Source organism: Chiloscyllium plagiosum, unplaced genomic scaffold (genome assembly GCF_037043375.1).
Source record: "Chiloscyllium plagiosum isolate Xiang-an unplaced genomic scaffold, Cpla_swu_hap1 HiC_scaffold_5, whole genome shotgun sequence".
Taxonomy (NCBI): Eukaryota; Metazoa; Chordata; class Chondrichthyes; order Orectolobiformes; family Hemiscylliidae; genus Chiloscyllium; species Chiloscyllium plagiosum.
The window spans coordinates 55,137,042-55,151,816 of NW_028270143.1; the positions used below are offsets into that span (position 1 = coordinate 55,137,042).

General features: G+C 37.0%; 1 protein-coding gene across 4 annotated transcripts in view; it reads right to left on the minus strand.

Annotated features, from left to right (window-relative positions):
• epb41l4b (erythrocyte membrane protein band 4.1 like 4B) overlaps nucleotides 1-14,775 on the minus strand; it is a 399,237-nt gene that overhangs the window by 159,165 nt on the left and 225,297 nt on the right. For 3 of the 4 annotated variants that reach the window (XM_087987177.1, XM_087987176.1, XM_043690060.2), the window contains exons 14-15: nucleotides 10,468-10,501; nucleotides 3,234-3,292 (exon numbers count right to left, since the gene is read on the minus strand). In XM_087987177.1, coding sequence (XP_087843303.1) covers nucleotides 3,234-3,292; nucleotides 10,468-10,501 — 93 coding nt within the window. Of the gene's footprint in view, nucleotides 1-1,223; nucleotides 1,994-3,233; nucleotides 3,293-10,467; nucleotides 10,502-14,775 lie in introns of those variants that run through there. The other variant, XM_043690061.2, reaches the window with a different exon arrangement.

Sequence of the window (14,775 nt, forward strand, 5' to 3'; positions counted from 1 at the left end):
TTGTTCTTTGGTCAGTGTAGAGAGTGAACCCACTACCTTGACGTTATTAGCACCACAATCTAACCATCTTAGGTAACCGACCAACACAGCTTATCTGATTTTGCTCTTTAAGTAAGTTTGTTTCAGTAAGTATAAAGATAGCTGATAACATTAATGAACTAGGTACTTATGGGAATACAAATGTCAAATGGCTCTGCAATTCAATATTCTACTTGATTACAACAAAATGAACAGGATATTTTAAGTTGCCAAAATTTTTCTTGTTTCATCAAATGTGTATCCAGCAACAGATTCACCTCAAAATGATTAAAAATATAATTCAGTGCTTATTTATTCTGAGAATGAACCAAAAGATGATTGAATCAGGCACAAGATTAGTGGAGATTTCACTCAGCAGTTTTAGCTTAAAAATCTTGTTCTGGATCTCTAAAGCATTGTGTGATTGTGTACTAATATACAGGTTCACACTCTTAATTCTCCATAGTCAGTTCCAAATCCCCAATGATCCAATAAAACACATTAGAATTGTGGATTTCCTTACATAAATAATTTCTTTTTTCCTTTCCTTAGTATTGCCCCTTTACTATTTTCTCTTCCTGAACATGGTGACTCATGATACAATAGTTTTGCAGAAGCTAACAGCTGATCAGCTGCATACATGACTATTCTTCACGTCAGTCAGTACAGCATATATCAACAGGAAACAATCCTCTTAACTCAGTCCTCACCTGTACTTTTACCAAAGGTCAGTGTATAACGAGCATGAATTGGCATTGCTCAGGATTGGGGTGTGGGTGGGGTTAGGCATCGAACCTGATGAGAATGCCTTGCAACATCTTAGACTGAGATCAGTTTCTCAACATAGGTGGTATTTGGAACCTTCTTGTCTGTTACCACTACTCAGATACATTTGCTCTTGTAATCATCACTGTGCCAGAAAAGATATATTTTTTATATCTTAAGTCATTCTGATTCTTCTCATGCTCTCCTTCTGCCAAATAGTGGCATAACAATACTGGTAGTGAGCTGAATTGCAAATTCCTCCCATCAGACATCCTTACAGGAATGTAGTAGATGACACAGCAAGAGCTCAGAAGAGGAGTGGAAAATAAGATGGATTAAATGTTTAAGAAACTTTCTAAAAACATTTTGACTAATGGACACATCCTTATTTCAGTATTAATCTGAACAAACTGAATGATTTCTCTAAATAAAATAGCAAGTCACAGTTCACACCATTTTATCAAGGTTTTGGCTTTCTGATTTACTTATTTACAGAAGTGCGAAAGCAAGACATATTGAAGTCTCAATGTGCATTTTTAAATAAAAGTCTCTAGACAAAGCAGAACGCTTGAAAATTACATTTGGATACTCTAAGCACTATTTTGTAGAATGATTTGAATTCAGTGAAACTCCTTGCATCATTATAACATTTACACAAAGTGTAAGCGCTCATCACTGCAACAGTATCTCAACTTTTGGTAAATACTAGTCTTACTCAAATGTCTTTTCCTAACAGAAGATCTGCCATTGCTCCATTGCAAATATCAATACATTGACCCTGTATGATGCATATGTATAAAAGAAAATTCAACAAACCTAAGTTTGTTTTGCAAATGGTTCACAGAAATATTGAAAAAATTGTGATGTAATTGGCATCTTTAAAGCATGAAGAGATGGCTAGAGAAAAGTGTACATAAAGTTTTTTTAAAAAATGCAGTTTCCCAGATTACTTTACCCCCACTAATAGTTTTTCTTCACGAGTCAATCTGGATTGCAACTTGAATGGAAAGGGGTTTAAAATCACAGGAAAGAATGAACATTTTCCCATTCTTTTCAAAGTGTGGTCATGAGTTTATCTTGGTCAACACTATGTTTCCTGCCTCCCATGTTCTTCATATTTTGCTCTTGAACATATCTTGCGTTTCTGCCATTTCCTTCCTGCGATGGTGTCCGGTTGTAATATTTGTGCCTGTCATCATGGGGCGGTGGCCTGTACCGTGTGCACAGCGAGCAGTTAGTGAGATGAGACTTTACATAACACATGGATATCAAGTCATGGTTACTGAACAAAAGTAAACGGCATGCATGGTAGGGTTGAAGGGAGAAGAGGGATAAAGGGGGAAACAGTGAAAAATGTAGAAGACAGAATTACATATATTGGGAAATGATGGTTAAACATATCTTCTACTGTTTCAACAAAACTAGCGATACGGTCATCATTGCTAATAAATCAGTCCAAATGAAAGTAGCAAGGCGTAAGATTGCAATGTCATGCACTGAAGAATTTGTAGAATGGAGTTATTGTAATGCTCTACAAACTAACTTTCCAGCACATGCAGGGGCATGCAGAATTCCTTCCCAAAGGCTTGACATGCTGATAAATTCCACACATACTGCTTTCTTTGAACACAGTACATTTTTATTCTTTAAAACCTGATAAATTATTCAAAAGGCTACAAGATAGTTGCTGTGTCATATCTCTTCTCTTTGGTATAGCTTTACAAACTTTAAGGTCAAGAGTTGAAAAGTGATTTATGATAGAAAAATGTTTGGTTAAAGGTCAAACTTACAAATTCAACAAGTAATGCTAGTGACACTAACAAATACACATACAATTGAGCCATTAGGAAGGATGGTTTTAAAATTAAATGAAAGTACACTACCATATATTTCCCTCCACCAGACAATTTCCAGTAACAGATCATAGAAACTGAAATCACCCTCCACCTTGTGATTGTGAATAGCAGTACAGCAGAGGTGGTCTTCAGCAAACAGAATACCAGAAATTTTTTTTTTTTAAAATGAAAGGAACATCCTTAAGTAAAATAAATTGATCAAGAGAAGAAAGTAATCAATCAACAAATCATATTCAACAATAAAAAGGAAAGGCTTGGTTTATTAATGTTAAACTGGCATTTTAATTCATTCATTATAGCTGTTCTTTGGTGTGCAATATATTTAGCACTGATAGCATGGAAGGACTGATGATTCAATAAGTATTCTTAATTAATTCAATCCAATGAAACATTAAATACAACTTGAACTTTTCTCCCACCTATCACTTCAGAAAACTGCCATGTTTAAACATCAGTTCACATTATTTCAAATGATTCTGATACATTGCACACCTAAGCAGCTGATTCAACTGTTGATCTGGGAATGTAAACTATTAATACATTTAAAATGCAATAAATATACTATGCAATCTTTAAGATACAGAACCATCTTACCTAATATTACTGGAATGCCAGTGTTGTTGTACAGGGGGTATGTTGCACATAAATGGAGTCTAAAAATCAATTAAAAAAAACTCATGTTTCCATTCTACCAACATTAAATTGTATAATAGCCATTCACAGTATTGTTATGTACTGACTATAAAAATACTGAACAAGCCAGCTATCAGTTAGGATTGCACATGATAGACCAAAATCTTGGAAATAGAAGGATGCATGGAAGAGTCAAGGGCAAAAAAAAGGCAAGATTTCAGGGTTGAATTGAAATACAAAAAATCTTACTTTACAATCATGAACAAAACAAACACAATTGATAATAATTAAATAGGCATACTGGATAGGAAAGGTAATTCTAACACACATGCACAATTTCTATAACTTAGATTTTAACATTCAGGATCAGCATGAGGTATATATCAGTTTCCAGTCAAACAGCCCACAGACTACATTTTTAAATGGTCAATGGGATAGATCTGTCTTAAGTGCAAATGTTAGTAACACTGTAAATTACTAAATCTCATGAAAACACTGTCCATTTGTAAAGGATACCAAGTGTTCACTTTCAACGATCCAGGCTTGGAATGCCCACAAAGCCTTTATAGCTCAGGATGCCTCAAAAACCATTCATTTCTTGATAGTTCAATCTCCTCCTTAGATCATGTTACCCGAACTTCTGAAACTGCTCCCAATTGCCTAAGTACTGCCATTACTTCAGCTTTTATCAAGCAGTGAGCTGCATCAAGCTACCACAAAATTTCTCTAAGCTCCCATCTTTGAACTGCATCCAACAAATATTGCCTGTGGGCTACCTTTGTCCCACTCTTAGCTGTACCGAATTACCAATTGCTTGCAGGTCTTCTATTTAGCTCCAAATTCTTTCTGCAGCACAAAGCCACCAAATCCCTGGGCCTCCTCTCTAAGCCTTAACTGTCTGGAATCTACCACAAGCAGCACTTACAATGTCTAACTGTTTCTTCAGTTTCATACTTTGCCAGCTTCAAACTGCAATTCACTTCTTCAAGGAAAAACACGCACCCAGGTAAATTGAAGCCACAGAACCGTTTTAAGCATGACCCATCTCTCCAATATAGCTGCTCTGAACCATCCTTGACCTGCCTTTTAGGTTTAAGATCCCTCATTTACAATTTATTCTTTGAACTGATAAAGTAAATGTGCTGTACACTATTTAAGAGTTCATCATTTGCTTTCAATTAAGTTATTTTTAAGTCGCAAAACAAATGATGTTTCTCTATCATTTTTGCAAGAAATCATAGCTCCAGCTCAGCAAGTTCATCCTGCTGTTTCTGATCAGACACTTTCACCTGTTAATTGCTGTATATAAGTGCAGACGTTTTGAAAGGGTTAAAGTGGAAGAGTGCATTGAGCAATCGGGCTCAGGTGGTAGAGCAGTTTTGGATTTCAAAGGACTAAGACTGAACATCAAGCTCTCCCTCAGTCTCAGTAACAACATCCATCACCCCCAACATAATCTATACATAGTACCTACAAGGAACAAACAACATCTTGTTTAAGAGACAAAACTATTCTGATGGGGATTCATCTTACAATCTAGTGGCAAATGGTGAAGACTCCATTTAGCTGCCTCTCAATATCAGCAGCAATGAAGGTCTGAGGATTTTATCAGTCACAACTTTGAGGTGGCTGTTGGTGCAGAAGATAGTAGCTGCAAGAGCCAAACACTTGAGAATCCCACACAAGATAGCCTTGTGGCAGGATTCTACAAGCCTATCCATTGTAAATGATAAAAAAATTCAGATTAAGTAAAGTACATGTAACAGCAAAAAATGAGCGAGGAACTCTATAGAGCTGGGGTGCCTGCCATATCACGGCAGTTACAGATTGCACCTGTCACTGATGAATTGCAGAAGCAGTCCCTCATCAATACTCAGCCTGAATATGAATGGACATCAAAGGATTCTTGTATAAAGTTCAAACCTTCTGTGAGTAAGAGAATACGTCTTAAAAACAGATGGAAAGATAGAAATAAACATAACAGCCAGCTCAAATCGAACACTGCTGCCACAAGTGGGCACCACAAGTCACAGATACAGCAAGAGAAATCAGAGCTAATTTAAAGTGAGGTTGTAGACCCAGGAACTTTGCAAACTGTTGCAAATTGATGGCACAGAAAGAGGCCACTTGAGCTACTGCCACTGCAAAACCAGAATTAAAGCAATAAAGGAACAAATTAGAAGATGACGCAGACAAAAATCAAACTGATGGAACAAATTAAGAGATAATAGAGGCTACAAAAAAGGTGGGAAATCAATTCAAAAGTGATAGTGGGAAGTATTTTGTTCAACAGTGTAAAGCAAGACTCATCACGAAATAAATATAGCAAAATTGAGGTTAGTTTTAGGACTGCAGACAACAGGAATCATCCAGGGAAATCCATTAAAGGACTAGAATTCACCTTATAGAGCTTAGAATTGCAGGATACATTTAGTAAAGTTATTAAGGAGACTGAAGTAATTTATTAAAGCCACAGGCAACACGATTCATTTACTAAAGCTATTAAGGAAACTGGAATTGTTTGTTAAAGCCATGATCAGCAGCATTCATCAAGAAAAGTCACAGAACAGGTTGGAAATTATCAGAAATCAAAAGAGAAAGTACTGAAACATAGTAAAGTACGAGATAACAGGTTTGAAACATACAAATTTCTGAGGTGACTCAACAGGGTGAATGTAAAAAATGATGTGCTCACAAATAGAAGAATCTAGAATTAGGAAAAAATTCTCAAAGGTGGTGAGTCTTTGGAATTCCTAAAAAGGTGATGGAAGCAGAGTCCTTGAACATTTTTAAGGCTAAGGTAGAAAGATTCTTATGAAGCACGTGGATGAAAGATTAACGGGGTAATTGGAAATATAGATTTGAGGTTACCGTCAGATCAGCCATGATCTTACTGAATGGCAGAGCAGGGTTGAGGGGCTTGCTCCTGGTATACATGCTCATATATAAATGTTTGTACAAAAGAGCAAGATTTAACAAATCCATAGATAATTTCATTAATTATCTCTACAGATTAAATGCAAATGATAATATGGAGATCTAAAGTTAGAATTCATAACATACAAATTTGACATTGGAATTGCTGATGAGTCCTTATCAGATTTATTACAGACAAAAGAAGATTATCAACTGAATGGGTTTCCAATTCTAAAGTGAAGTAGCTGTCTGGAACCAATACACATTAATTCTAAAGAGGAGAAGGTCAATTTTATTACAGGAGATCCACAGAATCCACTTAGTTTGTCAGGTACAAAAACCTTAAGCAACAAGTGGGAAACCAGTAAAGTGCAAGAGACAGACATCAGACACGAAACATCAGTGGCAATGCTAAGGAGCAAAGCACAAGCTGTGTCCAGCTAACTAAAAAGAAAACTTGGACTGGCTCCCTTTTACTTCTACACATGGCCATTTGTTTGAAGCTGCTCTATATGCCGTAGGTGTAATACTGATGTAGTATGATGCCAAGCACCCTCTTGACTGCTCAGTTCTCCAAACCATTAACAAGTTGCCTGCTCTCCCTATACACTAATAAACAAGGAAAACCACAGAGGCTAGCACTCTCTAAGTTGGTGGAAGTGAGTGAGTGCTAAGTAATGAAGCTAAAAACTTTGAAATGCAGTCTGCACAGGCAAATGAGGTGTGTGTCTCCTTACTCGTTAAGTGATGTGACAGAAACATGCAACTTGTCCCTGAGCATCAAAGTTCAGTTCTGATTGGGGTGGACTTGGTAACGTACCAAGTTACTTGGATGAAGAGTGGAGCAGGATGGTTTCCACAGACCATGCAGGGACGTTACAACTAAGGCAGAGTAGGATGAAGGTCCGAAGAAGCAAGCAGTAAGCTGCGTTACCAGGTACAACTACCTTGACTTATGTCAGGAATTTGTGCCATACAGCTTCTCAGAAATGAGAGAAAAGAATTGGAAGCTGGATAAAAATAATCTAAGGTGGGCTACTAATGAGATGCAAGAGTTACAAAATTTTTAACTCATGGTTTAAACCTCAAGGGGATATCTGGACATATTTCCTCAACAGAGATTCTTTTTCATTTTCGTAGTATTTTCAACATTTCTTGCCATTCCGCACATCACTCAAGGAAATGGAGAATCCCACCCACAATCACAGAACAGTGAAACAATAAACAGCCACTCAGAGGTTAATGAAGTACAACAGTCTACATTAGAAAGAAGAGTCAACGGTAGTCCTGGAGGAGAAAGGTGATCCTGATCTAGCTTTTTGGCAAGAAAATATTTCTGAATGCACATCACATTAATTTTAAATTTGGTACACTATTATCAGGTATTGTATATAGTTGAAACACTTTATACAACCTACAGCAGTGTGACTACATGGATACAGAGTCTGCAGAGAGATATAAACAAGGTGCAAATCAAGGTGCAAAAACTTATCAGATGGAATATAATATGGGAAATATGTGGTTATTGACAAGAAAAATAAAGGAACGGATTACTTAAATGAAGAAAAATTGCAGAAAGCAACTGCACAGACTAATTTGGAAATCCTCACACATTAATCACAAAAAGTTAAGGTAGACGTTCAGCACATATTAGGGAAGGCAAATGAAATTGCTTTTATTACCGTTGACTCAAAGGGAATGGAGTATTGAAAGTAGGGAGGTCTTAAACCTATACAAGATCAGACCACCTTGGTGATAGCATGAATAATTTTGGGTGTCTTATCTAAGTAATGATATACTCACATTGGACACAGTCCAGAGAAGGTTCATTAGATTGATTCTGATATGGAGGGACTGTTTTATGAAAAGAGGTTGAGAAGGTTGGACATTGTCGCATTTTCTTCTAAGGACCAATCTTGTTGAAACATACAAGATTCTTAGCAGAATTGACACAGTTAATGCAGAAAGGTTTTTTCCCCTTTATGGAAAACTCGAGGACCAATAGGGAAAATCTCAGAATAAGAGGCTGCACACACAGAATAGAGATGAAGAAGAATTTGTTCTTTCAGAGGGTAGTGAATCTGTAGAATTCTTTCCCATAAAGGGCAGCTGAGCATATCAAAGGATGACATTTTTCTTCATTAATGGAATCAAGGAGGAGAAAGGTGGGAATGTGCAGTTGAGAATGATCAGATCATCAGTGAATGGCAAAACATACTCAATGGGCTGAGTGGTCTCTGCCTGCTCCTGTGACTTATAGTCCATGAAGGAATAGCACATAAGATTAAAAGTATGATCAAGCAACCGTTCAACAGAAATGGTGTCAGATATTAAAGACCTTGCACATATTTCACCATCAAGAATCATCACCCTGGAGCACGAATGCGTGTTTTGACCTTGTTTTGAATTTTCAGCAAATGGCACAGAAGGTGCCAAACTAGTTAATATCAATAAACTACCTTTCAAATAAGTTAGTGATGAAACAACTAGTTAAGAAAGCACCAGTCAGAGAATAAGGTTCAGAAGCTTTGGTTACTAGTCAAGGGACAATTGGTAGAAGATTCCATAGGGCTACATAGACTCAGGTGGAACCCAAACAAAAGAGAGAATCCATTAGCAGTAGCTATCTTGACATAATAAACTTATTTCACATAATGTCAGCAGGATGGAAATTGATTCTACAGAGCTGGCAGAAATGTTTCCCTATCCAATTATCACTGACGACAATTCAGATTGCAACAATTAGCAAAGTTTGCACAGAAATGCAAATGGTGAGACAGCAAATGAGCAGTATACATCAGCTGAACTCATTGCTGAATCCTCAACTGATGTAATTCAGACAGCAATATAATTTCATAAACAGACAGTAATAAGAGACTTGAGTTTGATATCAGATCATGAGAAGATACATTCAAGCAAGACACTTAATCCCTACATCTTCTCAGGAAGATGTATCAGTACCAATGACTGAAATCATGCCAAATCAGAAACAATTGTCAAGTGGTGTAATTGAGAATGAACACATTGGCTTTACAAGCAATTTAATCATCGTAGGTAAAGGAAAACATCCAACCTAATGCAAAAGTTGAAATAAAGAGACTACACACTTCATGAGAAATTTGAGGATAAAAAACCTGCTCTCACGGATTGAGGACATGGTACAAACAACTCCATGGTCGATGCCACTGTAATGAAATGAACAATGTCCACAGCTTTGCACCACATTCGAGAAGGAAGGGTCTGGCTCAGAAAATCCAGGATACTGTAACTGCCTGTTTTGGAGATACAGGGTCACGCCAAAAATAAAATAATAATACCTGATCTAGAAACCCAAGATATTGCAATAAATAAAACATATGTTCTAAATGGACAAGAGTTGTCTGTAAAAGAAGCTCATGAATTAAAAAAGTCCTGCAGATATTAAAGTGCATCAATTGCTTGTTTCAGCAGAAAGACAATTTCAGTGAAATAAATCCAAGAGATATGGCTCTCTAGTTTTAATAGGACTCATAGACCTTACACTGTCAAGAACAGAATTAAAGTAAAGAGTATTCAACTCAGAGACCTATTAATAGAAAGTAGAACATTATAACTCAGTACAGTACAGGCCCATCTTCTAAATATGAGAATAGTGAAACCTTCAGACACCTGATTTGAAAGGCCAGAGACTTAAGTGAAGATGGATAGTGGTAAACGTAATTACATACACAAAAGTGTAATGTTAATAGTGCAAGAAATGCTAGAGGGGAAATGGTATAAAATGGTGCGATGATCTGAAAGGATTGATGTATTAAGCACTATTCAATATAATTTCACAGACTTTGCTGGAGGAACAGTTTTAAACCTTGAAGGAGTAAGACCTAGCATCAGATCTACTCTCAGTAACAGTGCCTATAATATCAATGTAATTTGTACCTGGTTGCTTTCGGGAAATAAACTGCCTCTTGCTTAAGGCATAAGCCCCTTCCTCTTAGATAGTCAAGTAGCTTTCCTCTTCCACAATAGACCAAGCAAGCTATCTAGATCCTTACCGAGAAAGAGGATGGTGACAGCAAATCTATCAGATAGATTTTAAGGTGAGATGCAGTGCAGATTCATCTAACAACATTAATCTTTTAAAGTAAGATGACCCACAACCTTTTACATATAATAGACTTCCCAGTGCTTCAATTGTATTTATCATTTTCTTTACAATAAAACTTTAATTCCTAAAACTAACTAGCATACTAAAACAAATAAACTAGTTATTTGCAACATGTATAGTTAATCATATTTTTACCTGGTATCCACAAATTCCTGCATTGTTCTGTGAACTGATGAAAAAGAAAATAGGTTAAATAAATAAAAGCATGAAAGCAAAATTAATTCTAATAATTTGAAATAAAAATGGAAACCACAAGAAATAGACAACCAATCTTCACTGGAAATCTTCACTGGAAATATATTGCTGTTCCTTCACTGTCACTGGGTCAAAATCCCAGAATTCTTTCCCTTGGGACACTGTGGGTCAACCTACTCCTGGACTGCAGTGGTTCAAGAAGGCAGCTCACTACCACTTCTCACGTGCAGTAAATGCTGGCCGCCTATGCCACCCATGCCCCACAAGTGAATAAAACAAAAAAGGTGTATTGTAGAACTATCAGAATTAATTTCCACAAAATAATTTTCCTGATGCTTTTAAACCAAAGTATCACTTCCAGTGTGTGCTGTAAAATAAACCATTAGAAATAGAAAGAATAGATCACATGGCTCTTGGAGTCTGCTCTGCCAGTTAGTTCTACTGGAACTCCACTTTTTGTCCACTCCCAATATCCTTTGGCTGTCAAGCAAACAAAATTCCATCTTGCCCAGTGTTGGAACATATTAATTAAAGGATCAACAACATTCATGGGAGAGAATTCCAAATATTCATAACATTCAATGAAGGCATTTATTCTCAACTTACCTGATGACCCATAAGATGCAGGTGCAGAACTAAGCCATTCAGTCCATCCAAACTGCTCCACCATATTATGGCTGATATGTTTCTCAACCCTATTCTCCTGCCTCCTCCCCATAAACCTTGTTACCTTTACTAATCAAGAACCTACTTATTTCCATGTTAAAGACACTCAATAGCCTCTATAGCAATGAATCCACAAATTCACTACTTTCTGGCTGAAAACATTCGTCCTCGTCTCAGTTTGAAAGGGCCATCCCTTCACTCTGAGACTGTGCCTTTGGATCCTAATTTTTCCTACTAGTGGAAACATCTGCTCCATGTACACTGTATCCACGCCTCTCAGTATTCTGCAAGTTTCAATGGGATTCCACCCATCATCATACTTCTAAACCCAGAGTCCTTAACTGGTCCTGATATGACAAACCCTTCATTCCTGGGACTCTGAGGTTGTGCTTCATATTCTAGATTGTCTACATAGGGGAAACAAATTCTCAGTGTCTTTGCTGTCAAGCCCTTTCAGAATCTTGGATGTTCAAATGTGATAACCTCAGACTCAAATTCCACACAGTATTGGCAAAATTTATTCAGCCTCTCATCGTACAACAACTTTCTCAAATCAGGAATCAACATGAAGAACCCTCGTTGTACTTCTCCATAAATGGAAACCAAAACTGTGTAGAGCGCTTGAGGTGAGGTCTCACCAAAGCCCTATTCATAAGAAATTGAGGAAGTCTATATGTAAACAAGGACAGACAACATAGAAAAAGACCAAGTAAGATAGAAACATTGATGGCAGGGGGAGTTACGGAGCCAAAGTCTAAAATGGCAATTAGACAATGGCTTGAAAGCAGGCAGAGTATCAGGCTGGATATAGTCTCACATAATGATGTTCTTTTGAACTAGTCTTTCAAAGTTTCCCTCATGCAGACTGTGGTTTGCTACCTCTCTAATACGCAGGGAACCACAACTTCTTACAAAGTTTGATTGACCCCATGAAAATCATAGAGTACACAATGTCTATCTCAATAATGGAGCCGGCCAGATCAGGAGTTGTGGTGAAGGCCTGAAATCTGATCAGCCCGCACGCTGAAAAGATCCTCTTAAGAACCAAGGGCCCAGAATTGCAGTCAGAAATCTCAAAATTGGTGCTTATCTGCCATTTTTAAAGGACTCCCAAGCTATCCTGACTCAACATAAACCTAGGCTGACAATGAAAAGAAGCTCTACTAAAAATGTGTTAAAATGTTTGTTCGCAATGCGCAGTGTCTGTAATAAAATTGGGGTGATGGATGCAATCATGAAACACAAGGAACTAGATATAATATGGATTACTGAGATATGGCTACAGAAAGAAAGAAAACTGGGGTTTAAATATTTCACAGTATACTTAGAAAAGTTGAAGGAAAGCAAAGATGGAGTAGCTATACTTACTTGTGATAACATAATTTCAGTAGAAAAAATTAAATGTAGCTATCAGTTGGATAAAAATAGAATCTACATTTATAAAGAAAGTAGACAACAAAGGATCAGTCAGACTAATAGATATGATCTACAGAGAATTTTACAGTGGAAGGGAGGCAGAGAAGGAAACATACAAGTAAATTAGAGAATTTGTCATTATTCTGTATGATATTTTTATTCTTGGGGAATTTACCTAACTTGATATTAATTGGCAGAAGAGTTATGCAAAGGGGATAAAGGAATGGAGTTGCTATATGCACAAATCTCCATTCTAACCCAACAACGAAAGATTTGCCTTTGAATCAATGAAAAAAAAAAGCAGATTGAGGCAATTGTGATCATGGTATAAATTTGTACAATTAAGAACCAGTTAAGAGTTTGCAGGAATGCTAAGTCTGGTAGGGCCGTGAGTAGAACTTAAAGATTTTTAATGTGTAACAAAATATGCAAAACAAATATGTAGGACAATTATACGACATGACCAGCTATCCTTAGTAGCCACACACCCAGATGACAAGCAACATGAGTTCGACTGGGACAACGCTACTATTGTAGGACAAGCCAAACAGAGAACAGCCAGGGAATTCCCAGAGGCATGGCATTCATCCACAGATTCAATCAATAAGCACATCGACCTGGACCCAATATACCAGCCACTGCAGCGGACAGCTGGAACTGACAACCGGAAGCAGCAGGTACAAATTACTATAAATGCCGGAGGAAACATCACAGAAGCGCTTCACAAGGAGGCTCCCAAGCACTGAGGATGTCACCTAGACAGGGGACGAAACGTCTGCAACACAAATTCTCAGCTCGGCGAACAGAACCACAACAACGAGCACCCGAGCTACAAATCTTCGCACAAACTTTGAGGACAATTATATAAACATTGAAACAATGTCGAACAGCTTCCAGGAAAATACATTCCGCTGAAACAAAAGAACAAACTGTGACTTCATGGATGCACGAAGGGACAACTAAAGGTCTGGAATGAGGTATACCTTAACTATATAGGCAGCACAGGAACATACAAGAAGAGAAAATGCCAAAAGATTAGAAGAGAAGTAAAACAAAATCAGGAAGACGATGAAGGACAATGTTATTACATCATCATAGAATAGGAAACAAAAGAGTAAAGTATTTTGCAGGCACATCAATGAAATGATGGCTGTGATGACAGTAGGAGCATTAACAGATGGACTGGATAACGATAGGCAAGGATAGAGAGCATGTAGAAATATTAAACAATTATTTTGCTCTGGTATTTACCGGGAGATAGAACAAATAGACATTGAATGAGCAATGAAATAAGTGCGAGAGAGAGGGGATGCAATGAACTAACTACAGAAATTCAGTGAGATTAGGAACCTATCCTGTATGGACTGTATCCACGAATTTTACATGGGAAAGAGAGAACAGAAATATTACCATTCATATTTATTAATTAGAAAAAGGTAGAAAAAACAAAGGACTTGCAAGTAGCTAATATAATTCTGATATTTGAGAAAAGGGCAAAACATGTCCAAGGAATTATGTAATTACTTTGGTGGAAGGAAAATAATGGAATCCGTACTACATAAGGAATAGAAGAACATCTAGAGATAAGAAAAGAACAATGAATAACCAGCTTTAAAGGGAAAATTTTGCTCAAGCAAGCTTACCAATTGTCTACGCTGTTACTTTGTCAAACAATGTTAATGCAGTAGATGTAATTTATTTGGATATTCAAACAGCCCTCGATAATGTGCCATTTAAGAAAATAATGAATAACAAAAACATAAATTGCTGGAAAAACTCAGCAGATCTGGCAGTGTCTGTGGAAAGAAAACCAACTTAATGATTCAAGTCCGTATCTTCGATATAAGACTATGAATTCACTACCATAGGTACTAGATGATAATACTGATGTGTTTAAGCAGAAGCTAGACAAGCATTTCAGGAAGAAAGTAACAAGAGATTGCAATGGCATATTTAAATGAAGAAAGATAGGAGCGGGGTCGAGTGAAACATAATGACAGACGTTGCCTAATTGGAATTAATGGTTTGAATATCCTTCAAAATTCTGTGTAACTGTCTTAAGTCTTTTTTTTATTCTTGCATTCTAAACCCCTTATAACGAAGGTCAACATGTCATTAGCCTTAACTACTGATTGTACCTACATGTTTACTTTCTGTGTTTCTTTT